The following is a 22795-nucleotide window of genomic DNA, read 5'->3' as shown; positions in this document are numbered from 1 at the left end:
TTGTGTGTTTGAGAGACCATGTGACTACAGACCTCTACTCACATGCTTTTTGAGGACAACAGCAGAAGAAACAGAGGGGAAAGTCCATCCTCCGGGTGTTAGAGTTCCTCTGCTTCGTTCTGCTTGTCCCACATTAGTCATGCGCTTGTGTTTATACTGATTGTTTTTGCACAGAGTTACAACACCGGAACAGTACTGTGTGTGTGTGTGTTGATTAGTTCTTTGCTTTTGTTGGCTTTTATTTCTCCCCTTACGCTATCTGTGTACTAATGGGTGTGTTATGTGGGTGCACAATAGAGTTATTATAGTGAACTAAAACAAAAAAAAATATATCCGTTACTTGGAAGAAAAACAAATTCTCACTACTAACTAGTTGTTTATTAGCTGGCATAATACTATCATTTTAGCTTTTTATTAGTACTTACAAATATTAATGTCTAATTCTGCATTGGACTATTTTTGATTCTTCAAGTAATTCTTAATGAGAGTTTGAGGCAAAAATGTAAAAATTTTAATTTGTAGATGAATCACACAATCACACACTGAGCTGGGACTAGTCCTGTCCAACTCCAAAAAGAGACAAAAACACCATTAAATATGAAATCACAAAATAACTTTGTGTGGAAAAACAGACTCAAATTTAAGTCATCATTTGCTGAAAATTCCTCTGCATATTCAAAACCTGACACTAGTCCACATTCACTTTCAGTTTATGGAAAAGTGCAGGTTGGTCATTTTACTAAACATCTTTTTTGTGTGTGTTTTACAAAAGAAATGAAGTCAAACACAATCCTGTGACTGAGTAAATGATGACAGAGTTGTGTTCCTCTCTCTGTATGCGTCTCAGGTTTCCAGCGGAGATTCAATCTGGGCTGTTGGAGATCATCTCTCCCTCCATCCATTTCTATCCAGACTTCTCTCACCTCAAAGAGTCGTTTGGTGACCCTAAAGAGCGGGTCAGGTAATATGACAAACCTTTCTCATCCCTTCAGTGTGTGTTTGTGTGTGTGTGTGTGTGTGTTGTTAATTAGCCATGAATCATCAGTGTGAACGCTGAGCATCAACTGCCCTTCTCAGCTATTAGCATCTCACATACAGTGACTCAGTATGGAAAACATATCTATTTGCACACACAGTGATCACATCTACAGAAAAGCAGATTACATTCGCTGCTTTCGATTCTGCAAGTAACTTGCATTTATAAATCTTGTATGGATTTTGCAGCGCTAAATGTTTGAAATTGAGTTAGCTAGAGAAATCCGTGTTCATGTACATGAGTTTCAGGTCTCATGAAAACGCTCTCTGCTGAGCAGAAAGTTCTGCCTGAACTTAAATGAGCTTTATTTGTGTGTGTGCGTGTTCCCCCGGGGTCAGACTTCTTTATGCCTTATTCATGAGTGCACACACACTTCTAGCATCTCTGTTCTGTCAGTTCAGTTTAATTAACACAAACACACAACTAAACCAAAGAAAGCCACTGCACACACACATACACACACTGCTTATCTGTAGCCTGTCATGTCAGTGCTGTCTCTCACACACCCTTACAGTGCCACTGTGTGACAATTAATTTCATAATTATGAATTATTTGTCTACTTAAAGTTTTTTGGAAAGGTTAAGTCGGGTGAACAATTGGCATGTTTCAGTACAATCCATGTGGTACTTCTGTCCCTCACAGTCTCATTATTAGATAAAAATCTAATAACTAATTGTACTGAATGCAAAATTAAATAAATAGGGCTGTGTGGTAATCCCGAGATACAGTAGCATTGTCAAATTGAACGCTGTGATTTTAGAAGTGTATAGACTGATGCACTGCATATTTCTGAGTGAAGCGCAGCACTGTGTTCATTTTGTCACTGCGTGGTAGGGGCAGCGCCGTGGAGAGAACAAGGTCAGGGTCCAAATGCAGGTAAGATTAAATTTAATAGAACAAAAAGGCCAACATGGCAAAAACAAACAGAAACAAATGACAGGGAACAAGCCGAAACAGCACAAGCACTAGAGACACGGTTCACAATTAACATTACAATAATCCAGGCAGGCAGAGTGGCGTGTGAGACAAAACTATATACTAGTGAACAAATGGGGAACAGCTGTGTGTGTGAGTAATTGAACAGGTGTGCAGAGTGAAACAGGTAATGAGTCTGGGAGCAAGGGAGAAACACAGGTGGAGCAACTAAACAGTAATGAGGTGACAATGTGGGCGGGGTCAGAAAAGGAAAGGAGAGAGCACATGGCACCAAATAAACACAACACTCACAGAAGACAGTGACAGAAAGACAGAAGACTGTGACACATTTACACATGAGGAGCTCATGTTCCTCTATCTCTGCATGTGACACTATCACAGCTAAAAAGAGGTTTGAGTCCACTTGGAAGTCCAGCTATAAAGTAAAAATAAACACATATATACGTATATTTACTTGCATATCATGTAACCATTACCCAAAACCAGAGATCCGTGAACTTGTGAATGTGTCGATAAATTATTTAAATGTTATCTTAAAATCTAAGGGGGGCTTTAAGTAAATATCTTGCATCTAATGTGTTCAGCTGATGACAGCATTAGAGAAACCCCGGTATGAACATGACTGGAGGATCTTCTATTAAAGTATAATTACAAAACCATGAGTTTAATTGCTGAGAACCCACACCAACAACAAACATATTCCCAAACAGTGTTGAGTAAGTTGCTCTACAAAAGTAATTAATTACTATTTACTAATTACATCTTCCTGTAATTAGATAACTGTACAAAGTATTTAGTTACTAATTACTTTCTAAATCCTATATCAACCTTGACAACTTAATGATACAAGGATAGATATGAAACGGTTCTTTTAATTATTTCAATTAACTACATAAATGATTCTGGATCACACTTTAGATTAGGGTCCAATCCTCACTGTAAACTAATTATTAACTATGACTTTTGCCTATATTTACTTCTAATCACTGTTTATTAATACCCAGTAAAGTAGTTGTTAAGATTAAGTATTGAGTAGGATTTAGTATAATGGCTTGCAGAATAAGACATAAATGTGTGCTTTATAAGTAATAATAAATAAATAATAAATATCCCAGTAATTCATGCTAATAACCAACAAATTAATAGTAAACATTAGACACTAAAGTGTTACCAATATTCTCGTTAACTCACCAAAGTATTTAAAGTGAGAAGGGTACATAAAAATCATGCATTTTAAGGTTAGACTTTAAATATTGATGTTAAATCCACTATTGGATTGTATATAAATGTTCTACAGTCTATACACAGTATTAAGTTCAATTACATAAGAAGAAAACTGTAATTAAATTACAGAAAAAAATAAAAGTAATGTCTTTATCTTTCAAAATTAAAGTAATTAAATTACCGTAACTAATTACACCCAACACTGTTCTCTTTACTGAAATGTTCCACACATCCTAATTTCCATCAGTATTGCAGTAACATCTCTGTCTAAGGTAAAACAGCAGCGCTCCTTTCTGGACAGACACATTCTCCTAAAATAAACCATCAGGACAGTAGAGACTAATGCAAGTAATATGTTCATTAGCGTCTGTTTGGATCTCATCAGACCTACCAGTTGAACCCAAAGCACCCTGATGAACAGATCAGTGCTGGATCAGACAAGGCAGATGAATCCATCACCAATCAAGCAGACACACAAATCAATAACCAAACAGCCAAGAAAAATACAAAACCATTTTAGACCAGATCTGTTTCTTTTTAATAATGTGTTGCAAGCATAGTAGTTCAAATATTCATGTTTTTAAAATGTACTGAAGGCCAGGTGGTGTTTATATTTCGAAGATACATTCCTCAAGTGTGGACTTACCACACGTGGACTTGCATTTGTTTATTCAAATACCTCAGTATTTGGTTCAATGTTTGGTGGCATGAGTGGAATTCTCTATTTTACACACATTAAATCAAACTCATTTATTGTTCATTACTTTAAATGAAATCCAGTCTTTTAGTGGTTAAAGATTTAGACCGGTCTGTAAACAACCAGAATGAGTTTATGAGACTTAGTGTGTTTTAATCTGACATTGCGTGACTGAACTAGAGTTTGTGAGTGTGCGGCGTGTGTTGTGACAAATTGGACAGATGTATCCTCGGGAGACCCTGGACGAATTGGTGGCATCTCACACATCTGGGAAAAAGAGAAAAGCTACCATCTGTATGTCAGGGATAGTGGCGCTGACCAGATTTCACAGGTTTTTCTAAATAGGGTGCATGTAAGTTTAGCCAACAGGGCACTGTACAAATATATATGTCTTCAGAGGAGGAAAAGAGGAAATCAGGATATAAAGAGGGTCACTGCACACCACCTGTATACTGTACAAGTTTAGGTGTGATCTAATTATTTACATATTTAAAAAGATCCGTCTGTCCATTAGAATGTCTGCCTCTCTCTCTGTATATATTGTTTAACCTCTAAAATGTAAAAGTTAGAAGTTTTAAAGTTAAAAGTCTAAAGTTAGAAGTAATGCATTTTATACAGTATTGTTCAAAATAATAGCAGTACAATGTGACTAACCAGAATAATCAAGGTTTTTCGTATATTTTTTATTGCTACGTGGCAAACAAGTTACCAGTAGGTTCAGTAGATTCTCAGAAAACAAATGAGACCCAGCATTCATGATATGCACACTCTTAAGGCTGTGCAATTGGGCAATTAGTTGAATTAGTTGAAAGGGATGTGTTCAAAAAAATAGCAGTGTGGCATTCAATCACTGAGGTCATCAATTTTGTGAAGAAACAGGTGTGAATCAGGTGGCCCCTATTTAAGGATGAAGCCAACACTTGTTGAACATGCATTTGAAAGCTGAGGAAAATGGGTCGTTCAAGACATTGTTCAGAAGAACAGCGTACTTTGATTAAAAAGTTGATTAGAGAGGGGAAAACCTATAAAGAGGTGCAAAAAATGATAGGCTGTTCAGCTAAAATGATCTCCAATGCCTTAAAATGGAGAGCAAAACCAGAGAGACGTGGAAGAAAACGGAAGACAACCATCAAAATGGATAGAAGAATAACCAGAATGGCAAAGGCTCAGCCAATGATCACCTCCAGGATGATCAAAGACAGTCTGGAGTTACCTGTAAGTACTGTGACAGTTAGAAGACGTCTGTGTGAAGCTAATCTATTTTCAAGAATCCCCCGCAAAGTCCCTCTGTTAAAAAAAAAGGCATGTGCAGAAGAGGTTACAATTTGCCAAAGAACACATCAACTGGCCTAAAGAGAAATGGAGGAACATTTTGTGGACTGATGAGAGTAAAATTGTTCTTTTTGGGTCCAAGGGCCACAGGCAGTTTGTGAGACGACCCCCAAACTCTGAATTCAAGCCACAGTACACAGTGAAGACAGTGAAGCATGGAGGTGCAAGCATCATGATATGGGCATGTTTCTCCTACTATGGTGTTGGGCCTATGTATTGCATACCAGGGATCATGGATCAGTTTGCATATGTTAAAATACTTGAAGAGGTCATGTTGCCCTATGCTGAAGAGGACATGCCCTTGAAATGGTTGTTTCAACAAGACAATGACCCAAAACACACTAGTAAACGGGCAAAGTCTTGGTTCCAAACCAACAAAATTAATGTTATGGAGTGGCCAGCCCAATCTCCAGACCTTAATCCAATTGAGAACTTGTGGGGTGATATCAAAAATGCTGTTTCTGAAGCAAAACCAAGAAATGTGAATGAATTGTGGAATGTTGTTAAAGAATCATGTAGTGGAATAACAGCTGAGAGGTGCCACAAGTTGGTTGACTCCATGCCACACAGATGTCAAGCAGTTTTAAAAAACTGTGGTCATACAACTAAATATTAGTTTAGTGATTCACAGGATTGCTAAATCCCAGAAAGAAAAAAAAATGTTTGTACAAAATAGTTTTTAGTTTGTACAGTCAAAGGTAGACACTGCTATTTTTTTGAACACACCCCTTTCAACTAATTGCCCAATTGCACAGCCTTAAGAGCGTGCATATCATGAATGCTGGGTCTTGTTTGTTTTCTGACAATCTACTGAACCTACTGGTAACTTGTTTGCCACGTAGCAATAAAAAATATACTAAAAACCTTGATTATTCTGGTTAGTCACATTGTACTGCTATTATTTTGAACAATACTGTATAACGTTATAGAAATCATTAACTTAGTCATTCATACGTTTTTCAAAGATCATACAATCCTCATCAATAGTGACACTAAAACACGTTTAAGGCTTAATATTAAGAAATGTGCATTGTGTGCAAGTTGTTCTCCAAATAAAGTTTAATTATAATTCTTTGCCTTTTTAAAGATCATTATTTTGTGTATTTGGTGTAACAGAATATGTTGATATGCTTTAATGTTCAAAAAACACATTCTTTTTTAAATACTGTACATTGTTGTAGGTACTCTATGCCCCATCTCTCTCAAACGCTCGTTTTCTACAGAGCCTTTCCTTCTTACGAGCAGTCTACTCTGATTGGCCAGCTGACCCAGTGCATTGTGATTGGCCAAACACTGCAAGCACTCGTCAGAAATCTAACACACCTTTCCATAATCATGAGCTTTATCTTTCAAAATAAATGAAAGACACTTAATAATATCCTTAGTTTTACCATCAGTTCAAGCTGAAAGAGGAACAGAGTCACCTGACAGACACGGTGATGAAGCTCGTATGTGTTTGCAGAACACAAGACACGGACGGATATGAAAGCTAGATGACTCCAGTGTGTGACAGTCTCTATCTCTCTCTCTCTCTCTCTCTCTCACTCACTCACTCACACACACGGCAAGCAATGCGCAAAACTCTGCATTTGAACATTCAATAGCAAATACTTATACTAATAACAAAACATACTTACAGTAGCTGATTCAGCAGATTGTCAGAATGACCTCTCCTAGGTTCACGAAACGATCGTCCATAAAATGCATTGCTGTTCTGTTGTAAGTAATCTTAAAGATTACTAAATGCATCTACTTTCAGAAGGTCAAATAAAGTGCTCTTGCTTTCTCCTAGATACACACACATCTCCCTGACATGGCTGCTTCAACACTAACTGTGTTTACTGAGACCACACCTTCTTTCTTTGTGTGAACATTTGGGCGGTATTACACAAATCTTCCCACATCTAAACAAGACGTTTTAGGAGGGTGTAGCAGAGTCTTAACTTTGATAAAGAATATCTCTTTGGATTTGAGACTTTAATATTTTGTTTGTTTGACTGATTATATGGTTATGACCTCTTGCCTGTTTGGATACTGATTTCTGGATTACCCATTAAACAATGCTTCTGGATCTCGCGTTTCCTGTGATCGATCGTTACACAAAGCAACTGAACAACATTCATTAGGAAAACAGTGCGTCAATAATGCAAAATGACAGTTAAAGGCAGTTCATTATTGAATTCAGTGATGTCATCTCAGTTCAGTTTAAATAGTGTATGTGCATTTATTTGCAATCAAGTGAATGATATCGCTGTAAATGAAGTGACCCCAACTAAGCAAGCCAGAGGCGACAGCGGCAAGGAACCAAAACTCCATCGGTGACAGAATGGAGAAAAAAAACTTGGGAGAAACCAGGCTCAGTTGGGGGGCCAGTTCTCCTCTGACCAGACAAAACCAGTAGTTCAATTCCAGGCTGCAGCAAAGTCAGATTGTGCAGAAGAATCATCTGTTTCCTGTGTCCTGGTGGTCCTCTGAGACAAGGTCTTTACAGGGGATCTGTATCTGGGGCTCTAGTTGTCCTGGTCTCCGCTGTCTTTCAGGGCTGTAGAGGTCCTCTCTAGGTGCTGATCCACCATCTGGTCTGGATAAGTACTGGATCTGGGTGACTGCAGTAACCCTCTGATCTGGACACAGACTGGATCTGGTGGTTACAGTGACCTCCGAATAAGAGAGAAACATGCTAATATTAGCGTAGATGTCACTCTTCTAATGATGTAGAAAGTACATCGGGTGTTATGGGAAGTGTTCCCAGTTCCAGTTTACCTAATTAATGCAGCCTAAAAATCCTTTAACGGATTTGGATAATAGAAGCATTTTAGTGTATTATGTGTAAGCCAGGTTAAAGAGATGGGTCTTTAACCTAGATTTAAACTGCAAGAGTGTGTCTGGCTCCCTAACAATGTTAGGTAAGTTATTGCAGAGTTTAGGCGCCAAATAGGAAAAGGATCTGCCGCCCGCAGTTGATTTTGATATTCTAGGTATTATTCAAATTGCGAGTTTTGAGAACGCAACGGACGTGAAGGATTACAATGTAACAAGAGCTCATTCAAATACTAAGGTGCTAAACCATTCAGGGCTATTTACGTAAAAAGAAATATTTTAAAATCTATACGATATTTGATAGACCAGTGCAGTGTTGACAGGAATGGGCTAATATGGTCATACTTGGTTCTAGTAAGAACTCTTGCTGCTGCATTTTGGACTAGCTGTAGTTTGTTTACTAAGCGTGCAGAACAACCACCCAATAAAGCATTACAATAATCTAACCTTGAGGTCATAAATGCATGGATTGACATATCTGCATTTGACATTGAGAGCATAGGCCGTAATTTAGATATATATTTGAGATGGAAAAATGCAGTTTTACAAATGCTAGAAACTTGGCTTTCTAAGTAAAGAATGCTATCAAATAGCACACCTAGGTTCCTAACTGATAACGAAGAATTGACAGAGCAGCCATCAAGTCTTAGACAGTGTTTTAGGTTATTACAAGCAGAGTTTTTGGGTCCTATAATTAACAACTGTTTTTTCAGAATTTAGCAGTAAGAAATGACTCCCCATCAAGTTTTTTTTTTTATATCGACTATGCATTCCATTAGTTTTTCAAATTGGTGTATTTCACTGGACCACGACGAAATATAGAGCTGAGTATCATCAGCATAACAGTGAAAGCTAACACCATGTTTCCTGATGATATCTCCCAAGGGTAACCTATAAAGCGTGAAGAGTAGCAGCCCCAGTACTGAGCCTTGAGGTACTCCATACTGCACTTGTTATCAATATGACACCTCTACATTCACTGCTACGAATTGATGGCGGTTATATATGTATGATTTAAACCATGCTAATGCAAAAGATGTTGTGGTCAATAGTGTCGAATGTAGCACTAAGATCCAATAGCACTAATAGAGAGATACAACCACGATCAGATGATAAGATCAGGTCATTTATAACTCTAAGAAGAGCAGTCTCAGTACTATGATACGGTCTAAATCCTGACTGGAAATCCTCACAGATATCATTTTTCTCTAAGAAGGAATATAATTGTGAGGAATACTACCTTTTCTAGTATCTTGGTCAGAAAACGAAGATTCGAGATCGGTCTATAATTTACTAGTTCTTTGGGGTCAAGTTTTTGATGAGAAGCTTAATAACATCCAGTTTGAAGGTTTTGGAGACATACCTTTATGACAATGAGGAATTAATAATAGTCAGAAAAGGATCTATGACTTCTGGAAGCACCTCTTTTAGGAGCATAGATGGCATAGGGTCTAACATACATGTTGTTGGTTTAGATGATCTAACAAGTTTATACAATTCTTCCTCTCCTATAGTAGAGAATGAGTGGAACTGTACCTTAGGGGATCTATAGTACACTGTCTGATGCGATACTGTAGCTGATGGCTGAATGGTTACAATGTTATCCCTAATAGTATCGATTTTAGAAGTAGTTCATAAAGTCATTACTGCTGTGATGTTGGGAAATGTCATCACTTGTTGATGCTTTATGTTTTGTTAATTTAGCCACTGTATTGAATAAATACCTGGGGTTATGTTTGTTTTCTTCTAAAAGAGAAGAAAAGTAATCGGATCTAGAAGTTTTTAATGCTTTTCTGTAGGATAGGTTACTTTCCTGCCAATCAATACGAAATACCTCTAGTTTTGTTTTCCTCCAGCTGCGCTACATTTTTCGGGCTGCTCTCTTTAGGGTGCGAGTATGCTCATACCTTGGTGTCAGACTGTTTTCCTTAACCTTCCTTAAGCGTTAAGGAGCAACTGTATTTAAAATGCTAGAAAAGACAGAGTCCATATTTTTTGTTACATCAAGTTGTTCTGAGGTTTTGGGTATGCTAAGGAATTCGGATACATCAGGAAGAGTCCTTACAAAGCAGTCTTTTGTGGTAGAAGTGATGGTTCTACCATACTTGTAAGAAGTAGTAGAATTTACAATTTTGGCTAAATGAAGTTTGCACAAAACTAAATAATGATCTGAGATTAGCTCAGAGAAGCTTTCATTTTTTCATAACAATTGAAAAATATGAAATTAAGACATTAATATTAGTATTGTAATTTTGTTCTGTAAAATACAATTATTATTATTAAATACTCATTTTTATTTTACTTTACAATTGTATATTTTTACTGTAGTAATATGCTTCTTTATTGGTTTATTTTTTACTTTATTGGTTTATTTTTTTATAAATAAAATAAAGAAATGTAGTTATAATAATGGTGAGTTTTTTCTGTATCATCATGCTACTCTACATCCTCATTTTAAAATGATATTGTCCTTCCTGGGGGTATGCCAAATCATTGTCAACTTTTCACTCCTGTTGGGTTTGCATCTCTGTAGAAAACAAGAGCTCTGTTTTGAACTGCATCAAAGCTGCAACGGAATGTTGGTTTTTCTTATAACCTGATGGTTATGTCCTTCATCATATTCCATGGTGAATAAGAGCAGAGACAGAGTTTTTGTCAAAAATATGCCAGAGGTTTCATGTTCTCATCACAAGATCACTGTGTATGTTCTGGTGGACAGTATATGGTTTATGAGGACACAAATGTGTATACTAACATGGGTACTACAATATAAACATGGTTAATGAGGACACTTCCTGTGTCCTTGTAAAACAAAAGGCTTAAAAACATGCAAAACAGTGTTTTATGAAATTGCCAGTAGTTTTCTGTAAGCAATAGGTTTAGGTTTGTGAAGAGTGATAGAAAATACAGTTTGTACAGTATAACAACCATTACAGCTATGGAGAGTCCCTGTAAACTACAAATGCACCTATGCGTGCATGTGTGTGTCTTGAAAAACTGATAATTTGCATCCTGCAGGGTTTCACAGGAAGTACAGAGGCTTACCAAAATGCTGAATTTGTATGTGTGTGTAAGTTTGTGTGAAACACAGTGGCTTGTGTGTTTATCATTTGACTCCATCTTTTGACATTGGCACGTTTAATGTGGTCATTGCTGTTAAAATCCAGTTACTACACTACAAACACTACACACACTCACTATCTGGGCTGTAAACAGTTTTATATAGTTCTCAAATGTAAATGTAAAGTGAGTCAGTTTTTGTTGTTCAAATACTTTTCCCTATCCTAGTATAATATACATAGTCAAAGTAGTCCATTCATAATTTGATTCCCTGATGAGAGTTACACTGTGTCTGTGTGGGACTTTCAATCCATTACTCTGTTTGTTTGAACTTCTGACCAGCTGTGCAGATCCAAATGGGTGTTTTCCAGTTTTTTTTTAACCTTGATGGGTGTTATTTGGCCATCTAATCAAGACCCTAGCTACTAACTTATGCCGATGAAGACAATAGAGAGTATATATGACAGATTTGATTGATTTAACTCCCCAAAAAGCTTTTGTGTAATTTTTAGTATTTTTGCATTTCAAATAACACCAGAAACCATAGCTGCATTTAGTAGAGTGTCTGGGACTATACAGTATGGATCAAACATATCTTTCTTTTACAAAACTCCATGTGGCAACACTTGGGATAAGAGGAAAAAATATTTTTCATGTCATGTATCATCTCATGTGAGATTGAGTGACAATCACTTTTGGACAAATGTGTTGTAACAAAGATAATGTCAATATTTTTAATATACGTGTGTGTGTGTGTGTGTGTGTGTGTGTGTGTGTATGTAACTATATATATATATATATATATATATATATATATATGTTGTCAGACAACAGAATGAATATTATAATGACTGAAACACGGTCCATTAAGACTAGAACTATACATAACCAGCTCTCAAACATTAATCTGCACTAATGAAATCAAATACACATACGATAAAGTCAGTGGTTGTTCTGTGACTGATGTCGGCTATACTTGCTTGTAAAATAGAGTTAGAATCTACAGAATATCTTTTTTTTTTACTGAAAGTGCTGCTCCTCTCTGCGCTCGCTGAACACAGCAGATGCAGAGAGAGAGGCTCGCGCTGGGAAAGAGAGACCTAAATAATGATTGTCCAAAAAGTCGCTAGATTTGTCGCTAGTCACTTTTTGGGAAAAAATTCGCTAAATCTAGCGACAAAGTGGCCAAGGTGGCAACCCCACTGCCCAGCAGACCGTCTCGCAAGCCACTCAAAGTAGCGCACAAAGTAGGCCTCTGTCTGCTGCTGAAGCCTAATTCCGAGACCGCAGCCTCGCCTACTGACGCTACCTGCACAAAACGGTGATGTCGGCAGTGTGAGATGGGACAGAAGTGCAGCAAGCGTAGAGGCACATGAGCTGGGATGAGGGCTAACCCACTAGACCAGCAATTCCATCACTCATGCTCTCAAACATTTGCTCTCTGGAAAATAATCTAGACTTAATTCAACTAAGTCAGTCTACACAGCATGAGACAAGGGATTGTTGTGTGTTTGTTTTCACTGAAACATGGCTAAACTACAATATCGCAGACTCCGCTACTAAGCTGCACGGACTTGCCTACTATGGAGCGGATAGAGACAAGCACTGTCTGGTAATGCTCGAGGGGGTGGCTTGTGTGTGTACGTCAACAACATTGGTGTAACAATTGTGTGGTAATGACAAAACACTGTTCATCGCTCATGGAGTTTATGTTTGTGAAGTGTTGACCATTCTATCTGCCATGGGAGATCACAGCCATTGTTATTGTCACAGTTTACATCCCCCTATGTGCTAACACCAGGACACGCTTTGCAAACTGTAAAGCACCATCGGCAAACAACAAACAAAAAACCCAGACGACTTTTTCATAATAGACAGTTTTGCAACCTAGTGGCCAGTGTCAGAAAGCTACGTCTCCACCAGAGGTCATGGGTCTTCCAGCGGGACAATGACCCAAAACACACTTAAAAAAGCACTAAGAAATGGTTACAAACAAAGTGCTGGAAAGTTCTGAAATGGCCAGCAATGAGTCCAGATCTGAATCCCATAGATCATCTGCGGAGAGATCTCAAAACAGCCATTGGGAGAAGGCATCCTTCAAATCTGAATGACCTAGAGCAGTTTGCAAAAGAAGAGTCGTCCAGAATTCCAGTAGAGAGCTGTAAGAAACTCATTCATGGTTACAGGATGCGAATGAATTCTGTAATGTCTTGTTGATGTCAGAGGTCAGAGGAGAATGGGCAGACTGGTTAGAGATGATAGAAAGACAACAGTAACTCAAATAACCACTCGTTACAACCAAGGTATGCAGAATATCATCTCTGAACACACAACACGATGAACCCTGAAGCAGAAGAGCTACAGCAGCAGAAGACCACACCAGGTGCTGCTCCTGTCAGATGAGAACAGGAAACAGAGGCTACAGTTCACACAGGCTCACCAAATTTGGACAATAGTAGATTGAAAAAACGTTGCCTGGTCTGATGAGTCTCGATTTCTGCTGAAACATTCAGATGATTGGGTCTGAATTTGGTGTAAAGAACATGAAAGCATGGATCCATTATGTCTTGTCTCAACGGTTCAGGCTGCTGGTGGTGTAATGGTGTGGGGGATATATTCTTGGCAAATTAGTACCAATTGAGCATTGTTTAAAAGTCACAGTCTACCTGAGTATTGTTTCTGGCCATGTCCATCCCTTAATGACTACAGTGTACCCATCTTCTGAAGGCTTCATCTGGCAGTATAATGCACCATGACACAAAGCACTGAATTTCTATTCATGCTGATAATTGTCAAAAATAGCACTATTGTTCTTGTCATGGGTTATGTAATAAATATTAAAAACAAAAACTCACACTGGCGCATTTTCTCTTTGGAGGTATTTTTGCCCCAACCTCAAGTTAATTTCCCACCCCGCTATAGTTATATCATCTTCATACTTCATACTTCATACAATATCATCATACCTCTTTTTAAAGCATATGCTGATTGTTCTTGCAGATGGCGAACAAAGCAGAACCTGGATTACTGCTTCCTGATGATGTATGCCCAGACTAAAGGGACATATTATGTACAGGTAAGATTAAGATTGAACAGATTCTTATATTTGGATAGAACACGGACATAATTAAGAGTTCGAATGGATCGATGAACTCAGCTGGTTCCAAAAGGTTCTTATTTTTTTTTTTTTTGCATGTATTGATGCAGTGAATTATGTAATTATATAAGCAGTAATGTACTGTCAGCTGGTTGAAATAAACCTTGACAGCTTGTCTTGTAGTTCTTTTACGGGAATTGTGGGAAATGGCTTCCAGAGGAAAAAGAAAGTTCTTATAAAGACAAGCTAATCTTTGAGGGCACTTTTGCACTTCTTTTGTAGCATGTTCTTTTATGATCAGTTTTTTTGTGGGCGTTTAGATAAGAAGAAAGTAGATTAACTTCTGGAAAATGACACCCCTTTAAATCATTTAGCCTTAGATAGCCAGAAAAAGAATTAAAGTCGTTGGCGATTATATGCAAATGATTCAGATCCACTTCACAGCTGCTTGTCTGCCCTTCACTCTCTCTCTCTCTCTCTCTCTCTTTCACAGCTAGAGGATGACATTGTTGCACGGCCCAATTACTTCACCACAATGAAGAATTTCGCCCTGCAGCAGCCGTCAGAGGAGTGGATGATTCTTGAGTTCTCCCAGCTGGGCTTCATCGGTGAGTCTTACTCAGACTCAGACTGCGTCCTACACTGCTGTCGGTGTGTGTTAGCACAGCCAAACTCACACTGAATTCTTCCAAAGAGAAAGATCCTTCTCACTGTTACCAGAAGAAAACTGTTATAATAGATGTCAAAGCTGGTTCTGTCCAAGAGGAGGATGAACATTTGATGTCGCTAATGAAAAGTATTCTTTACACACAGATCAGAGAAAATATTGAATTCATTTCAGCATTTGTTTTTAATTGATTCTGTTTTACCTTATTGGCAATATGCCAGTCTATCTGAAAACAAAACTTTAACTGCATTCACAATCGCTGCCGTCTGGGTAGATACTAGTGTAAAAGATAAAGTAACGTGTCAATCTGTGCTTCAGCGGAAGTAGTAGCTCATCTGGGTACTTCTCATCATGTTTTACGAATATTGTTAAAGGTGCAGGATGAAATATTGACAGCTAGCAGTTGGAATAGGTAGTGCAATAAAATTCGAAATATATGAAAGCTTTGCTTCTCCAGCCCCCTCTTCCTCATACAGTTGCAAGATGGAGCAAGGGATCAAAATAACTTAGTGTTAGTCAACAAGACTTACAACACCTGTTTATAACAACACCTGTTAGAGACAGGAAGAGATGATGAAAGGATGCAAGCGTGACTTCAGAGATCTAAAATAGTAAAAGGAAAATCCCATGCTACACAGCATGTTATATGGTTTAACATGTGTTTGGCTAAATGGTGTGAATGTGAACAGTATTGTCATGAGCCAGGTTCGAGCCCTCCTATTATTCATGACCCTTTCTCCTGAGTGTTTGCTCATCAGTTCTGCATCGCCAAGACATTCAGTGACCAGCAGACTGTTGATGTCAGCCTTTTGAGTCATTCAACTAATTACAGTAGCCAACATTCATTCTTGTGTCCTTTGCTCAACATTGCGATAGCCAGGGCCATCGCTAGTAAGGTGAAAGGTGGTGACAATTATAGGGGCCCATGGCTGAGGGGGGGCCCCTGCGATCTCAACCGACTCAAAAGACGCTCCGGACAGTTGACAGGCCGCTGCTCCGTCTCATCAGTAAAGCTTATCATTTTCACGTGTTATTAAGCCTTGCCACTTGCCAATTCAACCATTCAAAAGACTTTAAAGTAGGGGTGGGCGATATCTTGATATTTAAAATATATTGAGATATATTTAAACACGATATGGATTTTTGATGCGGAGGGAATCGCGGAATCCTGTCATAAAAATGGAATTTACAGTTTAACATGGAATGTCAGGGAATTCGTCAAATTTTGAATTAATTAATAAAAAGTAGGTCATTGAAATCACATTAAATCACGATATTGACTAATATCTGTAAATATTAAGCCGGAAAAGTTTTTAAATACGAATCCTGCATGTTCTTCGTGTCTGTGTTAATGAATGGAGCACATGGAAGCGCGCGTGACGCTCACGGTGATTTTAGCTTCTGTCGTCTCACTAAATTAGTACATAAACACATGAGGAACATCTCCAGAAATGCAATGAGAGTCACTTCATGAGCATCTGACTGTTTGATTTGTTTAAAACTAGCGTCATATATCAAATCATAGACTGTAGTATCACGTACAGAACTTTAAAGGTAAGGTAACCTGTCAAAATAAAAGTCTGGTTTAGTTTAAAGAAAAGTATTTGCCAGAAATCTATTACTAATGTTCAGCAGAATGTACATAGTCCACTACTACTACTATGAAATGAAATGAAACAGACATAATCTTTTAAGGAATAATCACACAACATTTCTTCCATGTTTTATTTTTAATAGAAAATCCCCTTTGTTTACCAAAAAATAAAGTTTGCTTAATTTTCAGTAATTAAAAGATTAATTCATTTACATTTGATAACCAGAAAAATTTAAATACACAAAATTTCAGAGGGGTAAAAAACATTTCATAAGGCTATTTTAAGAAACAAATTCACAAATTAAGTCGTTTTAATGCATTTAAATAATTACATGCTAACAACTTGCTCAAGGACACCTCGACACTTGGTCAGGTTGTTAATCCAATGAAAGAAAAATAAAAACATTTTAAATGAAAGAAAGAAAATCACTCACTGCTCTTGACTGAATTACTTTGTAGTTTTAACAAGAATTAGTGCACAGTCAAACCAACAATTATTCAGATGCCAGATATCATTATATATATAAAAAAAATGTGTTTGATTGTAATCCATCGCATACCTTTCTATCAAAGTTATCTGACATTATCAAGATGAATTTGTTCTGAGACAGTTTAACTCTGAGGTCTTGTATTATTTTATTACCGTTTTCTAAACTAGAGCAAATAAACTGTAATAATGCGAGAAATGTTGATGGTGTCTGAATAAATTTTGGTTTGACTGTATATTTAATTAAATCTACAGTGAAGATTATGCAGTGCTATTTTACATTTAATTATTCGGTTTCTGTACCTGGACACATACAAACTTGAAAAAATCTTAAACACTGTGTAAATAGCACAAACAAATAAACAGAACGAACATACAAATTAAACCGTTTCGCACCGAGCCCCACTAACCCCAGCTACGGCCCTGGCAATAGCTATATCTTCTCAGCAGAGTATGTCAGTGATCACAAATGAAAGCATGTGAATCGAGGACCACACAATCAGCTGCGGTTCTGTCAGAAACAAACTGAAAGTCACTCGTCCAATCAGCTGATACAGTTTATAAAACTAGTCTGAATAATTCCTTCACAAAAGATTGAGTAGGGCATTGTTCAGAGGACCTCCTTTTGTGTTCTGCAGAAGAAAGTTGTTACACAGGGTTTACACAACAGGAGAAAATAATTACAAAACTGTAATTGCCCATGCCTGTTCTTTTGTTACATTTTGCAATGCTTTATCCATTTCCTCCAGAAGCTTATCTTGGCTAACAGCATCTAAACTCTGAGGAAGTCTTTGACAGTCAGTTGGGGTTCGATTAGAGAAACTCTGAAACTCTCCCCTCTCCAAATCAAACCTGTGAAGCTCATTTTGAAATGGCAGGCAAAATAATTGCTCTCTTCTGATCTGTGTTTGATATGTAGGCTAATTATGTTGATGATGGTGATCAGTGCTGTGTCAAGCTGGCTGAGGGCCTCGGGGGATGGCATGGGGAAGAGCTCTCAGTTTAGAGAAGTGATTATTCACTGCTGGGCCAATGAGTCGACAAGTTAGTAGAGAAAATGACGATGGCATGAACCCTATTATATCTATTATAACAACACCTGTTTGAGACAGGAAGAGATGATGCAAGGATGCAAGCGTGACTTCAGAGATCTAAAATAGTAAAAGGAAAATCCCAGTACTTAGCAACCGATCCTCACTGGCATTTACATTTGTTGGATTTGACATATGCTTTTATCCAAAGAAAATAAACCCACCTTGAACTGTTAGCTAGCAGTAGTGCGTAATAGCATGCCAAGTGATAATTATTCAGTCATACTTGAGTAAAACACTAAAATCGAAAAAAAAATGTACCTGTCCTCACTATAAGCAAAAGCTTCCCTCGTCACTGCAGTGAAAAAACATTCTAAATCCCAACATAACGGAATATTAACCACTGTGAAGTCTTCCTCTTTTCCCATCTTTTAAAAAAAACAGATAAAATGATACTTAATTTCAACAATTTACTTGTATTTTAAGTCCTATGCAAAACATGCTTTCAGTTAGTTTGTCTACGTAAAAATCTTTTTAGTGCTAGATTGGTTCACATTCACTCTCCATAATTTAATTCTATAGATTGCACATTGAGAATTACATTAATCGAAAATAAAGAATTTGAGTTTAAAATAATTTTGTTGTTGTTGTTGTTGTATAGATAAGATAATACAGCGGAGTAAATCAGATAATCTTTGTTTTCCCATTTCATGTGTGTATGCTAGTTTTAATTAACTATCAATTAATAAAAGTATGTTTATAAATAAATTCAACTAATTATGTGTGTGCTGCCTTGTTGACTGATGTTGTGTGGGTTTGACAAGTACTCAGATACATGTTCACTGGGTATTTTTAATCACAAGGTCTGACTGCAAACAAACTGTTCATTCTTAGCTGACTAAATTTAAACAAACCGTTCTGAGACCAGCCTCGCCTTCGCAGTCAAGAGACGAACACAGGTCTGTTTGTTTCAGTTCAGCTGGGATCTGCTTTGAGCTCATGTGTTTTAGTCATGTTTCTCCACATGACCAGCTCATGTGATGACCAAATGACCTCCAGCTGGTCCAAGCTGGTCTACGTGGTTGACTCTTTGTACTATCTGCTAGTGGCGCTGGTGTCCTGCTTGTAGACCGTTGGTAGGGCATCTTGAAGCAGCAACAACACATCTAAAGCATGTTAGGCTTGTGTGAACTGGTTTTGCCGCCTCTGGCCTGTCCGCCCTGACCAAGACTTCTGAATATTTTTCAGCAAAGCAAAAAGGCTGCCAAGCCAGATGAGGTTGAGGGTAATATGCCATAAGAGCAGAAAAGAAACAAGTTGATGTGCCAAAGCAAAGATAAATCCCCATGATGCATTTCACACTCTTGCACTGAACACCAGAGCGTACGACCCAGTCGGTTCTGGGTATTAACACCTTTCTCAAGTCGGTTCATTTCTGTCTCTCACACACACACACACACACAGACCAGAGACACACATATTTCTCTAGAGTCTTTCTCTGCTCTTTTACTCTAATAGGTCCCAAAGCAGCACTGAAGCTGTGATTGATGCTGCTCTCTGCCCATATCACACTCTCTCTCACACACACACACACACACACACACATTTTCAGTCATTTCAGCCACCCACACAGACGCAAAGCTACAGTACTTTGCAAAGTTTTAGGCATTATGTAAAAATGCTGTAAAGTGAGGATGCCGTCAAAAATAATGCCATAAATCGATTTTATTAATTATCGATCTAGAATTAACTTCAATTCAAGTAACTAAATTAAATCAACATTCATTTGGTGTAACCAGACTATGGGATAAACTTTATTTTTACAATTTTTTAGTGAGTGAAAATACTAGTGTTAATTTATGATGAAATCTGAGATCTTTCTGACCCTCCCATAGACAGCAAGGGTACTACCACGATCAAGACACAGAAATGTGTAAGGATATCGTTAAAATAACCCATGTGACTTCAGCCGTAATTTTATGAAGCTACAAGAATGCTTTTGCATGGAAAGAAAACAAAAATAATGACGTTTTTAACTTTTTTTTAACTATTCTTCTCCTTTGCATGATCTTAGCACCATAGTATCATGCACTGACACAAAGCTGAAGAATTGTGAACAAATGAAGGTCTTGTAGTGACATTACGCTGAATTTCTGGGTGAACTACCCTTTAAGTAATAGCACACAAGCAACAGTGTCATTTTTAAATGTGTTGTTCATTTTATACAATAGTTCAACAAGCTGAATGTGTTAAATTTTAGAAACAATGTTTTTTTTTTCTGATTAGCCAGTGCAATAATTTCAGAAAAGCCAGAGCAGAAAATGTGTGCACCTCAGAGCAGCGCTGATGTGTTTCATCCCTAAATCAATTTGTTTTTGGACAAATCAGTTATTCAGTCATCCATTCATAGAATCGGTTGAATGAGTGATTCAATCAATCACTCATTCAGACAGGGACCTACCGGTGGTTTTAGTGTCATAATTAATAATCCAGGCCTAGCCAACCGAGATGCCAGCACAAAAACACACTTAGCAAAATACTGTTTGACTGTCATTGTCAGATAATCAAAGGTAAATAGAGATATCTTTTGTGTGTGTGTGTGTGTGTGCAGCATCTGTATTAATGATAAATTTGTTAAAGCTAAGTTGCATGTACAAAATATGATAGTATTGTACAATTATAATAAAATGTATAATGCTTTAACTAACAGCACCTTCATAAATTGAATAAAAACACTCGGCCAACAGAATAAATAATGCACACAAGTTTAATACATATCCTCAGTGTTTTTCTTTATGAAGTCTCTGAGCATTGAGAGAGTATGAGCAACAGCAGCAGTAATGTTTGCCTTAGCCATCCGCCCTAAATACATAAACGCATACATCAGATGTTTTTATCAGTATCGTCTCTCAGAATTCAGATTTTAATGATTTCCCCTGCAATCACAGTGTGAACGCTAAGATGTTTCCAGTGTCCTGTTGTGAACACTTAGATGTTTCCAGCATGGAGTCGGCCTATTTTAGCTCAGGGATTGCATGCGTGACAGATCCGTCTGGATGAATCTCTCTTTTCCTGCTGTCAGTCTGTCTTCTCCAGCGGACAGGATCACGCCTCGCTCCGCCTGTCCACACGAGCTGCTAATTGGAGTGGTAGCAGGAAGGCAGCCGTGACCGAGCTGTTGGCACATGTACACACACCAGTGTAAACACACATATGCTCTTTACATTGCCGTTACATTCATGTTCACGGCAGATATGTTTCTGCCAGTGCTACTTAAAGAAAGTCCACATTGCCCGAGTGTGCAAGCAAGTGGCATTCACCCCAGCAGCCGGCCAATAATACATCCATCACCTCTCCTGAGCAGAAACGTGTAGATTCACATGTATGTCACTGCATTACTGCTGGGTATTTAAAACTATTGGACTGTTTTGTGTTTATGCATTGTGTTTTTGTGCAGACTCTAACACACACACGTGTATCTGTGTACATAAGGAACTTATATAAGGAACTCCTAATTAAAATAAGTGTTAAGGTATGGAGGGATTTAGGGATATAAAATATGGTCATGCAGAATAAGTCATTAATATGTGCTTTGTAAGTACTAATAGACTGCCAATATGCTGGTAATTTGCATGCTACTAAATAGCTAGTTAATAGTGTTCCCCTAATCTAAAGTGTTACCTTTATTTTGAATAATAATTGTGCACAAAAAGATCAACAACATGCATTAAGTAAATATGATCGGTTTTGATTTCACATGGACTAAAAAGGACACGGTCAGAGAAGAATTGCACAAGATGAGAGGTAAAGACACTGTTCATTATGTAAGTTAAAGAAACCTTTAATAATATACTCAGAAAGACAAATATACTGAGGGAAGTTTCATCTGCTTCTGAATAAATGTGGAGGTGAATACTGATGAGGCTGTTTCAGATGAGGCCTTTCCCTGTAGATTTAGCCTATCTCTGTGTGTGTGTGTGTGTGTGTGTGTGTGTGAGAAGCCACCACACTTCTCAGGGACGGCATGAAGGTGAACCGGCACATGCTCTCGATACAGAGAACATTTATTACACACACACAACCTTGAATAGCTGCCAAAGTTTTCAGAAATGGAAAGCTAAAGATATTATAATGTCTAAAAGTGAAGACAACGTGTATGGCTGTGTAATCTCTCTATGCCATAAAGAATTCATTTAAGTGTATACATTTATTTATTGAAATATTTATTATAATTAATTATTGATCTTAAATCATTGTGTCTGGAAAGCATTCTGTTTGACTTGTGTTTTCAGTGTTCATTTATTGTGAGTGTGAGTGTGTGTGTGTGTGTGTGTGTACTCAGATCAATACTCCAGCGCTAATGGTCAATGTTAGCCTGTGGGTGGGTCATGCACTGATGAGTGATCCTACTGATGATGCTAAACCCCTCTACCTTCCCTGTAACCTCTAAACATGCACATAGGTGCTTGTTAATTATGAAACATCCATCAGCATCCAAAATCAGCTTTGTGTTTCAGTAAATAGACTTTTTAAATTGGATCTTTTTAATAAGCATTGTATCTCAGAGTTGAACTGGTTTGTTCAGAATGGACGATCATCAATTTTTTTTTCATGCATAATGTATAGCATACTGTGTACTAGCTACTGTTTTACAAATACTAAAATATATAAAACAGCCTGCAACTATAAATGATTCCAACTTTCTTATCCTGCATGGTCATATTTTTAATATTTTATTCAGTGGCTTTGATTTAGAATCTTTAGAATCTTTTAGAAACAGCTTTTCATTACAGCTAAAGTGTGCAAAAATAAC

At 37.6% G+C, this 22795-nt stretch overlaps 1 protein-coding gene across 1 annotated transcript in view; it reads left to right on the top strand.

Annotated features, from left to right (window-relative positions):
- Positions 1-22795, top strand: part of LOC127971597 (alpha-1,3-mannosyl-glycoprotein 4-beta-N-acetylglucosaminyltransferase B) — a 121396-nt gene that overhangs the window by 81095 nt on the left and 17506 nt on the right. The window contains exons 6-8 of the mRNA XM_052574714.1: positions 848-961; positions 14107-14182; positions 14697-14811. Of these exons, the coding sequence (XP_052430674.1) occupies positions 848-961; positions 14107-14182; positions 14697-14811 (305 nt within the window). The remainder of the gene's footprint in view (positions 1-847; positions 962-14106; positions 14183-14696; positions 14812-22795) is intronic.

Source organism: Carassius gibelio, chromosome B14 (genome assembly GCF_023724105.1).
Source record: "Carassius gibelio isolate Cgi1373 ecotype wild population from Czech Republic chromosome B14, carGib1.2-hapl.c, whole genome shotgun sequence".
NCBI classification, from domain to species: domain Eukaryota; kingdom Metazoa; phylum Chordata; class Actinopteri; order Cypriniformes; family Cyprinidae; genus Carassius; species Carassius gibelio.
Note: the sequence above shows the minus strand (reverse complement) of the source record. Positions and strands in the feature narration are given on the sequence as shown.